Source organism: Taeniopygia guttata, chromosome 1, assembly GCF_048771995.1.
Source record: "Taeniopygia guttata chromosome 1, bTaeGut7.mat, whole genome shotgun sequence".
Classification (NCBI taxonomy): domain Eukaryota; kingdom Metazoa; phylum Chordata; class Aves; order Passeriformes; family Estrildidae; genus Taeniopygia; species Taeniopygia guttata.
Genome location: NC_133024.1, coordinates 54,687,416 through 54,703,025, shown reverse-complemented (window position 1 = coordinate 54,703,025; position 15,610 = coordinate 54,687,416). Strand labels below are relative to the sequence as shown.

The window sequence follows — 15,610 nt, the reverse complement described above, 5'->3', positions numbered from 1 at the left end:
AGTATTCAAAGTAAGACACAATGAAAATGCCACAATGATGGAGTTCTCAATTATATTACAATAAATTTAGCTGCTATTATGTCAGCTATAGAATTCTTTACATTCTGATAAGATCAAAATAATTGATTGGTGTGCTTCTACTAAGAATCTGAACAGCATGAGAAAGTATGTATCTGAATGTTAATATTATGCAGACAAGTGGCATTTACATAAAGATCCCCTTTCACTGGCTATTCACCTTTGGAAGGGTAGTGTGTGATAATTTGATTTGGCTTCACAAAAGCAAGTAAAGCATCTCATGATGAATATAATTTTGTAGTCCAGAGAATATTTGGTGGATATATTTTATTTACAAAAATTTCAAAACACTAAGTATTACTCACTACTTAGTAAAAATGTTTACTGAATTCCACTTACTTTTCAAGTTAGGATGGAGCTGAAAGGACAATATGAAGCTGATACTTTTACTACATAAACTGAAGACTCACAGCCATCTTTATCAGTGAACTATTTGAGCTGTGACCACTAGGACATGTAGGTGCTGCTAAGATGTAGAGATAGAGACTTTTAGCAAACTACAGTTTAGAGGTATGTAAATCTGACACTGGTTGCAGGTCCAAATCTCAAAAACAATTTGCAAGAGGGTAAATGAAACTATTCTATATACTAAGAGAAATCTGTGGTCTTATTAGCAGAGGTTAAAATCTATATTGTAAAGCCTACCTAAAATGTTCAGGTTTTTTCTAAAACATGCTGTACTGTGTATTCATAAAACATTACACACCTCACGAACTATAAAATATTAATATATTTATATCTGAGAGATTTAAAAAATTGAATTTAAAACTTCACAAAGTACACATATTTATCTAATTTTAGAAAATTGCCGTATCCACACTGAATTTGGTGCAACAATACGGCAAAAAAAGCCTGATATATAAGTATGGATGACAGAGCATACCTGTGATCTAGATGACTCAGTTGTTGCCTGTGTATCAAAGACACAATGCAGGCTAAGAAAGTTTATAGTTTGTGAGACGGCCAATATATTACAGGACTACCTTGGGATTCATATTTGCCAAAAATTTCAATTACTGATAATTAAATTATTGTTTTCATCCTGAAAAAATTAGTTTAAACTAAAACTGAGGAGTTACCTTTAATCCAGATTGATTTTCTTTTTGGGTTAATATGACCTTTGAAGTCTTAATTTGTTTTTGTTGTAGTTCATTCAAAACTGGTATAAATACAGTCCTAACATGCTATATGCAAATGAGTTTAATGACTCAAGTCACATACTGGGTATATTTTAATAAAATTTATATTTCGTTACATATGATGTAATCATATGATGTAAGTGTCCCTGCACATGGCAGAGGGACTGGGGTTTATTGTCCATTCCAGCCCCCTGGTATTCTATTATTACATGATTCTATATTAAGTTTTTGTCTATGCAAAAGAGTCAGCAAATACCCCCCAAGTAACTAGAAACTTTTGCAGTATTATGTAGGTTACTTTTATGCAAAAGTAGTTTCCTCCACCTCATGAAGCCAAATGTAGCATGATAGGCAACAAAACCCTGCTCTTCAAACAGCTTCCAAAAGCAGATGAAAGATGAAGAAACCCAAAGAAAAGGACTTCAAGAACAAAGCAGAATCTGGGGAAGGTTAGATGCCTGTGTTGTAAATGAGACCAGTGGTTAACAATACAAGCTTAGGATGATGATACAAATCCTGTTTAAGCACTGGATAGCACCTCAGGTCTTGAAAGGTATGAAGTATAGGCTGAAAGAGAAGTTCCAGAATCATAAAGTAGTCACTAATTTCTAATTAACAGTCATTGAATAAAAGCACAACCTCAAGCACTGTGAAAGATTTCTTTTACCTCATGAAAAGGAACAGCAGCTAAGCAAGAGAAAATCAAAGGCATTGCTGTGGCCTGGGGAACTAACACACCCTGAAGCGTTTTACATCCTCTAACCTAGAGATCAACAAGAGTATTTGAACTATCTAGAAACTAAACCATTTCATAAAAGACTAAGATCCAAAACTCTGCATGGGGAAGGAAAGTGAGATGGTAGAGTATGAAAAAAAAATCTATTTCCATTCTAGCTTCCCTTGCATAAAACCTCTGAAATTTCAATATGTCATCTTGTCAGCTAGAAATATCATGGGTAGCCATCATCACCAACACTACAGTATCAACTCCATGGGATTTTATACGGACATTTAATTTAGGACACAGATATTAAGACAGACTACGCAGAGGTAGTGATTGATAGGTAATAAGAAATAATTATAGTGACATGGGTAAGATAATAGCACAACCAGTGCTGCTAATGACTGTCAACCCAGAAAAGTGGGATTGGATTATTTTCTGATTGTTTTTGTTGTTTATTTTGGTTTTTATTGTTGTCACTGCTTCTTAGAGTGTTTAAAAGAAGTTTAGGAGAAACAATTAAGAAACCATGAAGTAGCACATAGCCATTCCTAATCTTCAAATAATTTTCAGTTAAAAAGCCATGTTACTCAAAAAAAAATAGTTGAGATGTAGAATACACTATGATCTATCCACTGAGAAAAAAAAATATTGAAGAACCATTTAGCATATATACTCTCATCTTTTTTCTTCTACCAAGTATGCACCTCTTTGAAACCCCAAAAATAACTTCTGGGTTGGTTACATCAATGAGTTTTACTTGAGCAATATTTGAAATAATGTTCCTACAAATCTAACATGAGATCTAATCACCCTATAAAGAAATAATAGGCAGCAAAAATCAGTTACTCTACAGTCACACTTTAGGTAAGAGTGTTTTGATATTTTGACAGACAGGACTGGTTATGAAATTTTAGCAGATCAGACATGACTGATTTAGAGATTCTTAATGAGAAGACAGCCTTTCAATGAACAAGTCATAGCTAGGAAAAAAAAAAACACCTTTTTTTTTTTTTAATTATCTATATAATTCCAAAAAATCAGAGCTACATTATGCCTCCAGTTAAATACTGTAAGTGCAGCTTTGGTAAGACTGTCAAAATAACAATAATCATCATTAAAAACACAAAACAACCCCATTTTTCACACATTTGTTGTTGTCCTCCCTGACAAACAAATCTACCACATATGCTTTCCTTCCCCCTCCCAAAATTCAGATTTTCTAGTATACTTAAAAATATGTTGCAAAAAGGCACAAGAAACCTTATAACTCATCAGTGGCCAATTTAGTCATATCAGGCTCAAAACATTTATAGCTTGAGGTGACCCTAACACCATCTTCTACTATCTGCTCTTTAGATCAGCCATTCTAAACTGAACCTTCAATTACTCACAGGAGAAGAAACATCTTTCTATACACTTGCATGATTTCAAAACCCCAGGCTACTTAAAGACAAGTAGAGGACAAGTATTTAGTTCCCTGCCACATCAGCTGAAGTGGAAGGGTTCACTATCCAGAGGCCTACAAACACATGTGTACATAACACATAAGTCTCCAACATTGGCACCTGGGAAGACTGAACATGACATTATGAAGAAGAGGACTTGAGAGCAGCTTTAACTTGGACTGAAAGACAATCAATTTTCCAGCCAAAATGCTATCAGTCATACATACAACATGTCTGAGAGAAATCTCGTTTGAAACATTTCCAGCCATGCATAAATACAGACACCACTTTTACCCCTTCGTAGTCTTCTGCAGCCTCCTCTATCTTCTATGAGCATTGAAAAGATTGTCACTGGTGGTTTTCTGACTGGGTCTTGAATTGTACTTCTAAAGAATTAGAATTTCTGTGTTCAGAGAGCAGCTGCCTGATTTCCCATAAGAAAGCTTTAGACTCACACCTCAAAACATGGACAGGCATATAAAAATGAATCAAAGACTTTTAGTCTGAAGCATCTCTGAAACTAAGCACACCTACTCTGGCTATTAGTGAAAACTGGAAGAGACAGATAATCATTTATGCCAAAGGTGCCAGCCAGGCTTTAGGTAGGGAACTGTTTAACAAGATCTGCTCAGGAAAAGAAAAAAGAGAAGCTCATGGCAATTTGCACAGTAAGTCATGTATCATTCTGAAGGACTACAGAAGCTCAGTCGAGAATAAAATACAGCATATAGAGGATCATCAGACACCTCTTTTCGTAACAGAAAACTCACAGCATCTGCCATCTCTTTTGGTACAAAAGACAATATAGCATGAGTAACTTTTAAAATGCATGGCTGAGGGGTTTTTTGAGGTGTTTCAATAGGGAACTGTTAAAATAACAATTGACATAATCGAAATAAAATACCAAGTAATTCACAAAGAGCTTATTCTTACAAAAGAACAAAAATGAGTACGCAACCTTAGTTAAAGAAAATGGCTTTGTGATTTGGAAAATGCCTTTTCTCAAGTAACATAAAGGGTTTTGAGCATAACTGAACTTACACTTTGTCACACAAGGTTCAACATATTCCAAGGGAAAAATAAAAAGCAGAAATTTGAGTTATTTTATAACTCAAAACCCCAGGCGATTAGGAAAGTCCATTAAAAAAACCCAAAATTTAAACACCTCTTTGCTGAAAACTTTAATCAGTGAAAAAGAATTAATCTATTTTGTTTTTCCTCACAGCACATTCAGAAAATGGTAAAAACAGAAGATTTATTTCCAGTAAAATGATTGGTTAAATATGTTTACTGTATCACTTACCTGTTTTCATTTCTAGCAAGCGTTTTTTCTTTTGTTGTCTCTCTAGTTTTTCTTTTTCTGCCTTCTCCTTAGCTATTTTTGCACGTCTTTGTTTTTCTTCTGCTTCCCTTCTTCTCATATTTTCTTTTATTGCTTGCTATGAAAAAAGTAAGAGTTCCATTAAAATGGAAGTCTTAGCAAAAACAAAGCTGAACCTTAAAAACAAAGAAAAATGCTTTCAAACTGTAACCCCCTAACCTTAATTTATCAAATCAAGTAAGTATTTCACATTCCATATTTAGAACATTTTATTCAGAAGAGAAAGCAAATTCAAAAATAAATATGTTAAAATTATACTAATTGTCCCAAAATGAGAATTATAAATTCAGCAAGAAATACATCTTAAGAATACTCATGTTAATGTAGGAAGAATTCAAAATGTCTAAACCACCTTGTTCTACAAAATTGTATATTAGCATCTGTAGTTCTAAAACAATTTCAATACTTTCTTCTTTCTCATGCTGCCAGTACACCAAGCAAAACAAGGCTACCTGGGTAAGTGTTGCATTTTTCTTATTCTTATTAACATATGCATTAATTCTGGATTTTAAAAGTCTGGTTAATATGCGTACAATACTGTTTATTTAGAATTATAAATATGCACTCTAAAACTTCCAGTGAAGCTAAAACGAAACAATGAGTTTCAGAGTTTTGAAATAAAAAAATTTTGCATATTCAGAAATTAAGCAAAAGAACTCTATTACATTCAATATATTTTTAACAAAAGTATTTTGGGATTACCTTTTCATTATTTTAATGTTAGCTATGTACACTGGTAACTTCTCAGTGCTCTAAGAATTTACATTTGCATTAAAGTGCACCTATTCTTCATTGCAGAAAGTTGGTTTCTTTCAGAACAGCTATATAGAACCCTGTCTTTGATAATATATTAAACTGTCCACTCTTACAAAATGGCTAACATCTTCACAAGGTCAGAGGCAAAAGCTTCAAGTTTGCTGGGATAATTAATGTCTCATTTGTTTTTAGAGAGAAAACATCCAGACTGCACTTGGGAAAAAAGAATGGACTGACAAGTATTACATAGTACAGACAAATGCAGATTACAGCAATACTTGCACAGGCACATAGGCACTGTTTGCAGTATCACTGCCATAGAGAGTGACCAAAAGAAGTGGGGAAAAAAAAAATCACATAAAGATTGTGAAGAAATGCACGTGTTGGATAGCTGAAGAAGAATAAGCTTTCCATCATGAAAAAAATGACAATGAAATGGATTTTTTATACAAAGCAAAGTTGTACTTTCACAGTGACTCCTCCAAAGTCACTTCTGTCAAATTTCTTGATTCAGGGGGAGGAGGGTAGATGCTTCACACAAAATTCTAAAATTTTTGATTAAATTAATTTTGACAAATGATTTGCTGATTTTCAGACTGGGCATTCTGTAGAATAAACTACTAGATAAACCACTGGATAAAATTCAAATGGGACCTGGTACTTGACAAGTACAATACTGGCAGAAATCGCACTCTTTCCTAATAGAGTGACCAAACAAATTTCTACTTTGCACCTACTTTTTCCCCCAAAAATATTATCAGTAGGACTCGGCCTCAGACTGCAGTCATTCAAATGTAGATGTCTATTCTTTTTATCACATTAAACAAGTGAGCCTGTTTATATAGTTTATACCTTCACATACAGTGGAAATTGGATGCTTTGGAATATCACACCTGGCCCCCAGCCCTTCTCCAACAGGAAACCAATTTTCCATAAATTCTATGTCAAAGCTTAAAATTTCAGGCTGATGATGTCTTGGGTACTATTTAAGAGACTTCCCCAGGATGCTAGGTACTTCTGTTATGTCTCCTTTGAGACATCAGGTAGACAGCTCTCCAAATTCCACGAAATGAATGCATCTCCCTTGCCTAAATCAGAAGATTAGATACTCAAACTCTCATACAAATATGCCCTAAGGCCAAATTCTATCCTACCCGTCCCATGTGTTTTAACAGGAAATGTAAGTGGAATGCCAAGACCTAGATTCTCCAAACTGGAGGCATTCTTGGGTTCTCTTTTGTGATTTCCAGGGTAATTTCTAATTTTTATTTAAGTATTTGCTTCATATAAAGGAAAAATAGAGTCTAGGGAACACTCTGGTTGCTCTTCTTCTGGTTCTTTAAGTTATGTCTCTGCTGAAGAGTAACCTAGTGCCAATAGGAGCAAGGGGTTTCTGCACCCTATGATTAGCCTCGTCTTGGATAGAAGAACTGTTACCTCAAGGTGTGTTTGCTCCCTTTCCTACAACTGGAGGAAAATTCTAACCATTAAACAATTTCTTCATCATGAAAGCTATCCATCCAAGGAAAGGAATGAACTTGTTAGCAGTACCCATGATGCTGTGAAAGTATAGAGGGAGGTTTACAGGGATAGCTAATATCTAAGATATTCCACCGAGTGTACCAGTAATTTAGCTGTGGAAGCTAAAGCTCTGAAGACAAGATGCTTCAGCCCTTTTTTTGGATCTGGCCAAGTAACTGTACTCTAGATGTGGTGCTCATAGAATGTGAATAATAGTTGTCACAGCTACCAAATAACACTGAAATACAAAGTGCAAATCAAAGTTAGCTACGAAACTCAAGTGTAGGGCTCCAAATTTAAACACAGAGATTTTTAAAACTTTTTAATACATTTTCATTAATTAAGAATGGAAAAATAACTATAAATAGGAAAATACTTCATGTAAATCATAAACTTTGCATGACAACAAGTTGACTGAACTTCACTCTCCCATAACTACTGGTGACGAGTCATCTTTTAGTGTGAGCTTCTTAATAATCCAGTGATTTTTTTAGCACTAAATTTACAAGTTTTCTGAACAAAATTTTCTAATATAACCATCACCTTCAGTTTCTGTCAGTAATAAACCCCAATACTAAACAATCATGAAAATCAGCTCATATGTCTCATGCTAGGCATCTCAAAAATATTTTCTGAAAAGTCTCAAAACTGAGCAGCTATTCAAGATTTTGATTGGTGTCATTGAATTATAAGGGGTTTCATGCCATCTTTTTCATACAGCCTTCAAACTGCTCTGGAAGATAGAATTGTTAATTTTCCTCAAGGTTCCTTCTATCATGCTCATCAATAATACCTGTATTGAAGCATTAATTAACCTATCTTTATGAAACTGCTGTGAAGTAGAAGCTATCATCAGTGCTAATTTTAAAAAGACAAAGAAGAAATATGGGAAAATTAATGCAAAGCACATCCACTTTCCTAGAGCCTCCAACTCAACGTGAACGTAAGCATTTAAATTTCTACAACATTTACATGGAAGGTATGGTTTAAACATTAGAAATTAAAATAATACAACTACTTTGTAATATTTATTAATTCTGAAATCAGACTACTGAGTTTTGTATTAGGCACTGATCAAGTTAGGAAAACAGAATTAATGTCCCTGTTCCCAAAAATCTGGCATATATAACTTGTCAAGCAAAATTATTGCAATTGAATAGTATCTAGGGTTTTAGTTGTTAAACTCTGAAGCAGCAGAGGCTTAGTAATCATGACATGCTCCAAATGGTTGCTAAATATGGGTTTCAGTTTAAGCACTTTCTTCAAAACTGGTAGATATATGAACTTCAAACTGTTTCTCAGTACTTGTGAAAGAAGTAGTTTTCTCCACCTATAATCTGAAAACATTAAAAAACCCAACCAACCAAATAAAACCAAACAAGACTGGAAACACGCAAGCAACCTAAATACATGTGTTGTAATAATAAGTTGTAATGACCAGGCTGCAAACAGGAGTAGGTGGAAAATGACTAAGTGAATATTTCGATCTTTCTTTCTTTTGATCTATAGGCATTTGCTGGATCACTCCTCCAGATTTTGCCACAAAACTCATGATCATACAATACTCCTGCAGGAGTGTAGTCAGTAAGTTAAGCTATGTCATCATAAGAAGCCAGGTGTGACAGAAATCAGCTTATTATCCAAATTCATACATATAAATAAGGTTACAAAATATAACTTCTAAGAAACATTATGTATAAAATAAACATATTGTACCATGAACATCGTCCTGAAGTTGTTTAAGTCTGTTAAAAACTCCTCCACGGAAACTTTCTTCAGGTCAATGGCATAATACCCCATCACATTCTGATAGAGTTTTTCCATGTTCTCATGCATCCGTGAAAGTTTCTGAAAATCTTCTTTGGCATGATCTAGGAAGCTGTACACTGCTGTTAAGGCTGCAAGAATACTCAATGAATCCAATCAAACATACTGCTTTCATTTAACATTAATTTGTATGTCATACACATTTTTTACTTCCTCAAATAAGGACAAAACAATTCTTTCCATGTTGTATTTACTATGTATATTAGGCCTATGAATAAATTCAGGGACTTTTATCAAAATACCTCAACCACTTTAAATTTAAAGATTATTCAGTTACTACATAATTTCTTATGCAATTAAATGAAATGTATGTAATTAATCTAACTTCAAGCACCCATGTAGCTTATTTAGTATCACTTTCTCCTTATTGAAGCTCAATGCTTAGGTATATAAATTACAATATCCTTGGAATTTAGGTACAGATATTAATAATTAACTTGAATACTTTATCAATAAATACTATAGTCCCTACTAAAATTAGAGTAGAAACAGAAATACTGATAAACAGTATTAAAAGTAAAAATAATGAAAGATAAAAAACTTCATTGTAACAGCAATATATTTATTTCTGTTCCTGAAGGCTGCATTAGGTATTTATGCTTTTTTAAGGCTATTTGCAATGTCAACACAATTTAATTAAATTAGAGGTGAAAGCAATAAAGCTACTTATATAAAAGATAAACAATTTATAAACAGCATCAAAATATTGCATATAAAATAAAAACCTCTATGTTTATTCAGAACTTCCAATAACATAGTTTGACAAAGAAGCTCAAAGACAAAATATTCTACATAAGCATTTCTTTATCTTGGGCAACTTCAGGAAGCGTGTACTTTAACAGAATGGTAGCTAAACAAATATTTATGTTCCATTATTTTTCTGCTGTAGTGAATGCTACAAAAGACAAGAAATAGCAATTTCATCTTTACTCTTAATTGCCCACCTCAACTACTGCAAAAGAGAATTTACTGTGTTTGTACACTTTCTACTACAGAAAAATACTCTATGGTCACTTTATGAAGCACAGAATTTTTAATCTAGTGCATGAAAATCCAGACCAACAGAATAGAACAGGACCTAGCATTTTTTCTTAATGAATCTCATACCATTGGCCTCAGTCCATTGTCCCAGGCTGCACAGATCCCCCTGCAGAGCCTTTCTATCTCCAGCAGATCAACATTCCCACCTAATTTCGTGTTGTCAGCAAACTTGCTTGAGGGTGAACTCAATCCTGTAGTGCAGATCATCAATAAAGATGTTGAACAGGACCGGCCCCAGTACTGAGCCCTGGGGAACTCCACAAGTGACCAGTATACAATAACATTTTACAGCTGGATGACTGTTTTCACTCTTCAGGTTTTTTGAAATGCTTCTTTTTTAGTTTTGTTTAGAAGCTGAATTACATTTCAGTTGTACTGTTAAGTGTCCTTCTGGTTTGTTAAGGTTGCTTTAAAAATAACAAATAAGCAGTTACTGTTCTGTTTTTGGGGGTTTTTTTGTGATTTAGAATCCAGGCCAGAATTCACACAATAATGATCTCAGATATATGCAGGAAGGGAGAAATAACACACTTTCACAATATTCTAATTAGTCACTAATGGCTACTAACTGATTATGTAAGTGCAGAACAGCCTCCCCTACTACAGTCTTGTGAAAAAGGACTAACTAAAGTCAAGATTCAACAATTTAAAAATATACATCTTCTATCACCCAATTTCAGACCACCTAATTTCAGACTTTCTCAATATGGCTCTTTTGCCAGTACAAGCTTCTTTTCGTGCTTTTAGTAACTTCACAAGACGCAGCTCCTAAGCAGCTCCAGACTGCCTTGCTGCCTGGCTGGCAACAGCTCAAAGAGAACTGATGCTGCCAGCCCTCTTCTTCTACATCACTTTGAATCGCCTTTACTCAGCTCCCAAGATGAGCATAGCAAACAGGAAACTGATCTTGAGATTCTTAAAAAATTATTCAGACTCTTAAAAAGCTATTGGTAGGAAATCAAAGAAAGTTGATGAGAAGTTTGTCTATAAATGCTGCCCAAGAACTATATAAAAAAGGATTCTGTGAAACAAGACATGACAAAAGACAAACTAAGACCATCAAAAGAAATGTCACCAGTTCACAAAAACACAAACAAACCAAAACAACAAAAAAAGAGTGAAACTAGAAAAAATAATTCTGACATCTGGTTTAATTTTGATACTAAAACTTAGGATACTTATTATATGTGATTCTATTACTATTAACAGATCTTATGAAAAAATAGAGGTTTTTGCAATTATGAGGGTGTTTATTTCCACAGAGTGCAGGGAAAAGGAAAATTAGATAAATTTATTTTGCTGTCTCTTTACATAAATGCCAGATATTAAACACTCCAGTATTTTTACTTTTCTAGGAAGCAAAAACAAACAAAAAAAAAAAGGGTTGAAATTATCAGTAAAATGTAGACTTCATCTTGTAAATTACAAAAAATATCCTGAAAAGAAAACCTGGGGAGTGGGGGAAGTGAGAGAAAATTTCTGTGATATTCTTCAAGACACAGCTAAAATTATAGCTATGTTAATAAAGTCCATACAAGTTTGTTAATTTTACACTGTTGAAAACTGACTCCTCTTGAATATCTGATGCATAATTTTAAACACAAACAACAGTATTCTGGCAAGATGTTTTGCTATCTAGTATTTCAACGCCAGACACAATGAATCCTGAGATTTTTATTTTCCATATAGTGCATTATGGGATACCCCTAAGCTCTTGGCATTCTACTGAGACTGTGCTGCAATTTAGGTACTTTTAATAACTCTTCTTCCTATTCTCCCTAAATATGGCTTTTGTTAGCCGACTCTAGCTAAACTGGAAACACCAGGGAATACTACTGCGTAAAGCAATCCCAACTGTAATTATTATGAACAGGTTGATACATACACATTATCAACTACACAATTCATTGGTCTTGGATGAATGAAGACAGAAGTACAACTGAGCTGCAACACAGGTGGGAAGAAAACAAAATCAAGTAGTTTGGTATTTGTTAATTTTTCTGAAGTGGTTTTACTTCATGGAATGCCTTTTTGGAATCATTGAACTACAGATCATTCTGCTAATTAATGTAACAGGACAGCATTGCACAGCTGAAACAAGATCTGTGGCAAAATTTTTAACTGCTATATGTTTGGTCTTGCATATCCTGGCAGCTCTTTTCACAGTGAATTGGTTGTCTGAAGTTCATACTGATTTTAATACATTGTGTATATAAAATACTAATATAGTGCAGCATAACAATCCCAAGTAAAAGCAGCTATTACTCTAGAAAAGATGATGAATAACATTAATCTCTACTTAACACTTCCTTAAAAGACCCTAATATTGACTACTTGTGTTTTAGCAGAATCTTCAAAAGGGAACTAAGACTGCCATATACTAGATGACAACAGCCCCCACAAAGCATGGCAAACCTTTTGAAGACTGATGCCAAAAGACTTTGAGGTCACTTCCAACCATTTCAACAAATAATTTTCTACTAAGAGCAAGCAGAGTGAATGTTGTAGGACTCTGTTAAGGATTTCTCACATTTTAGGAAAATAATTGCAATTGTCTGAAAAATACATGTCAAAGAGAATTTGTTTTATATACATATACCAAAGTTCAACAGAAAAATTCTGTATCTGAAAATAATAGTTCAAGAAACACATAGAAATTATTATATTTTTAAATCAGTACCTTCTGAAGAGTACTTGTCAAATAATAGCTTCTCTTTGATTCACTTCTACTTATCTCTATGTTACAATACTAAACAAAGTGGCCAAGTATTTGTATCACAAAAAGCTACTGCATCCACTGTGTATGTATCATATATTACAAGTAAAACCAATGCTAGCTATAATATATACCTTAAGTCCAGACCAGATATTAAAAGAAGCATAGATTTAAATTAAATTTACATTGGTTGACAAAGCCCTATCTCATTACCTGTCCACACAGTTAACATCTTGACCCTCTACCAAAGAGCAACTCACAATCTTTTTTTACCTGAAGAGCTCAGGTCCTGTAATCCACAAAGTCCTTAGGATACAAGGACATCTTACAGATTCAGTTTATGTTGCACAGGGGGAACTTCAAACTATGAGGTCAATTAAGTAACCAACAGTTTGGAGGCAGCAATACCCTTCCCTGCAGCTGAAATGGGTTTCTTTTACCTCATCTGGTAGTGAAGGCTCTGACTTATTTATGTGCTGTTTCTTCCTCCTTTTTCTACAATGTCAACAAATCAAATTAAATGGCAAAGGAACAGCTAATTGATCAAAAGAAAGGACATTTTTCCTAGTTGAAAAGCAGCACCAGCTGATTGTCTCTCAAGTATTAGTTCCATAAGTTTCTGTAAAAGAATACCATCAACATCACTTTTATCAGTAAGCTCAAACTTTCTCAGCTGGTGCTTAGAAAATCAGAAGATGGGAGCTGTATTGATAAACAGCATGTTGACTAAATCACTTAATTAAACTTTTAATATGCAATTTAAATACTCTCCCTAAACCCACTAAATTTTTATTTTGAACGTACAAGGGTATTTTGTTCACTGTGCTTTTTATGGAACATTTAATTCGATGGATTTAGTACATTAGATCAATATCAATTCAATATTCTTTGACTTCCCTAATTAAAGGAAACAGAAGAATTGAGATAATAACTATTTCTTTTCAGCTAGCATACACAGAATGGTTCACAAATTAACACAATCTAATATATAGGAGAAATATTCATGATTACAGACTTTGTCAATAAAAGAGTGAACCAACTGTGCATGTCTCTGACTTCCTAAAGAAACAAGAATGTTAATCAGTTCATTAGGGGGCTTTGGGTTGTGATATTTAGCGACAGGATGTAATGGTCTGCTTGTCCATAGAGCTTAATTGTACTCAGGATGAAAAATTATTTTCTACAAAGTACTAGCCTCCTTTTTTAAGCCTTTCTGCTGGTTTCTTTGATGAGCCAAATGCTTTTCAAGACATCATCACCATTCAGATTTCCTTGTCATAGGAATAAAAGTAAAGACTTGTCCAGGTTTCATCATGCTGTGAAGGATTATCTAAACTTTACATCAAACCTTTTCTGCTTCGTAATTTATTGAAGTTCCTATTTTCTTAAAAGTGAGCTGCTTTAATTAGTGTGTTCATAGACATGACTAAAAACTGTATGCAACTATGCTGTTTAGAAATTGCTGTCTGACTGCTGGGTCAGGTAGTAGGTGAGGGTAAACTATTTCTGTTCATAATATTTACTATTCAAAATATTGTATTTGAATAGTCTAATACAATTAAATATGTAGTATGGCTATTGTAAGGACTTAAAGAGCACAGTTGCCTGTCTCAAACACTCTTTACGCCATAGAAGAACCTTGCCACGAGGCAAGAACAGAAGGGAGCAACAGGATGTTTCTAACCTGGCAGAGGTGAGATCTGGGTAGCAAATCCTGGTTAATGCATCCAGACAACAATTCCCACTGTGGAAATCTGTGTAAAGAAGCAACTGCAATTGAAATATCACTGCTCAAACAAAGATCATTCCAAGTTATGGGATAGATGGGCAACTCTGACTAACTGAAGATGCCCTTCCACAAATATGCCTCCTAGGGACTATAAATTAAGCCACTGTGACAGGAACTCAAGATAAGATAAAGCTGGTACTATTGTTGGGTGTTATCTCAGACCTAGGGGAAGGTAACAAAGATGGGGGAGAAGAATAGATCACTGATAATGGACACAAAGAATGCAGAATTTCTAGAAAGAACAATTTCCAAGTCAAAGTCCATTTCCTTTTGACTAGGAAAGCCAACTCATCAACTGTGCTGAAATCAGCTCCAGCTGAATGCAAGGTAATTCTGGCAGGGGAAGATCACAACCCACTGTACCAAAAAACGCAGGACTCAAATGAAGAGAAAGACTGAGCACAGGACTAACAGCAAGAGAACTGTGTAGCCAATGACCATTGATTCATTTGTTTGCTAAAATGTATAAATAGCGAAAAGTTTTAACCACCTCAGGACACACCACAACCAAGAAGCCCAAGGTGAAGGAAGACTAACAGCATGCCATTGGATCCACATGTGGGGACTATCTTCTGCTTTACATTCTCCTTTCCCCCTACTGACCCACATTTACTGTTAAATAAAATGTGCATTATTGACTTCAGCATATATTCTCAGGTCATTAATCAGATTTTAACAGCTGGTTTTACCTTAACTGATTTATTCTAAGTAAGACTAAATATTTCTTCTGCCAGTTTCTGACAGCAGTCAATACCCAACAATTAGGAAAAACAAGGAGGAAATAAAACTTAGCAAATATAGCATGATAAGTCAGTTTCTAGCAATCTGTATGTTAGTCATTCTTCTGAGCTAAAGCTGCCTCTAGGCTACTGTTAGCCACCTATCTAGGCCTTACATGAAATTAATTCACGTTTTCAGTTTAATTGTCTGTTGTCCATTAAAACATTTCTGTTAGTGTGTTTTAATCTGATGGACAGTATTTCATGTGGGATGAACCCATGGTTAATTAAAGACATGAAGAATATATTCCTCTCTTTCCTTCTCATGGAACACAAAATTACAAGTATCTTTACTGTATTTTCTTAACTTTTTTGATTTTCCAACATCAGATAATTACTCAGAGTACATATTATACAGAGTATATACTCTATATATTAGTCTATAATCACTGAAGTTCACTTGTTGCTTTGTCA

At 34.3% G+C, this 15,610-nt stretch overlaps 1 protein-coding gene across 4 annotated transcripts in view; it reads right to left on the bottom strand.

Moving 5' to 3' along the window:
- DIAPH3 (diaphanous related formin 3) overlaps positions 1-15,610 on the bottom strand; it is a 198,346-nt gene that overhangs the window by 65,968 nt on the left and 116,768 nt on the right. For all 4 annotated transcript variants that reach the window (XM_030271637.4, XM_072928486.1, XM_030271643.4 and 1 more), the window contains 2 exons: positions 8,761-8,925; positions 4,690-4,825 (listed from right to left, as the gene is read on the bottom strand). In XM_030271637.4, coding sequence (XP_030127497.4) covers positions 4,690-4,825; positions 8,761-8,925 — 301 coding nt within the window. The remainder of the gene's footprint in view (positions 1-4,689; positions 4,826-8,760; positions 8,926-15,610) is intronic.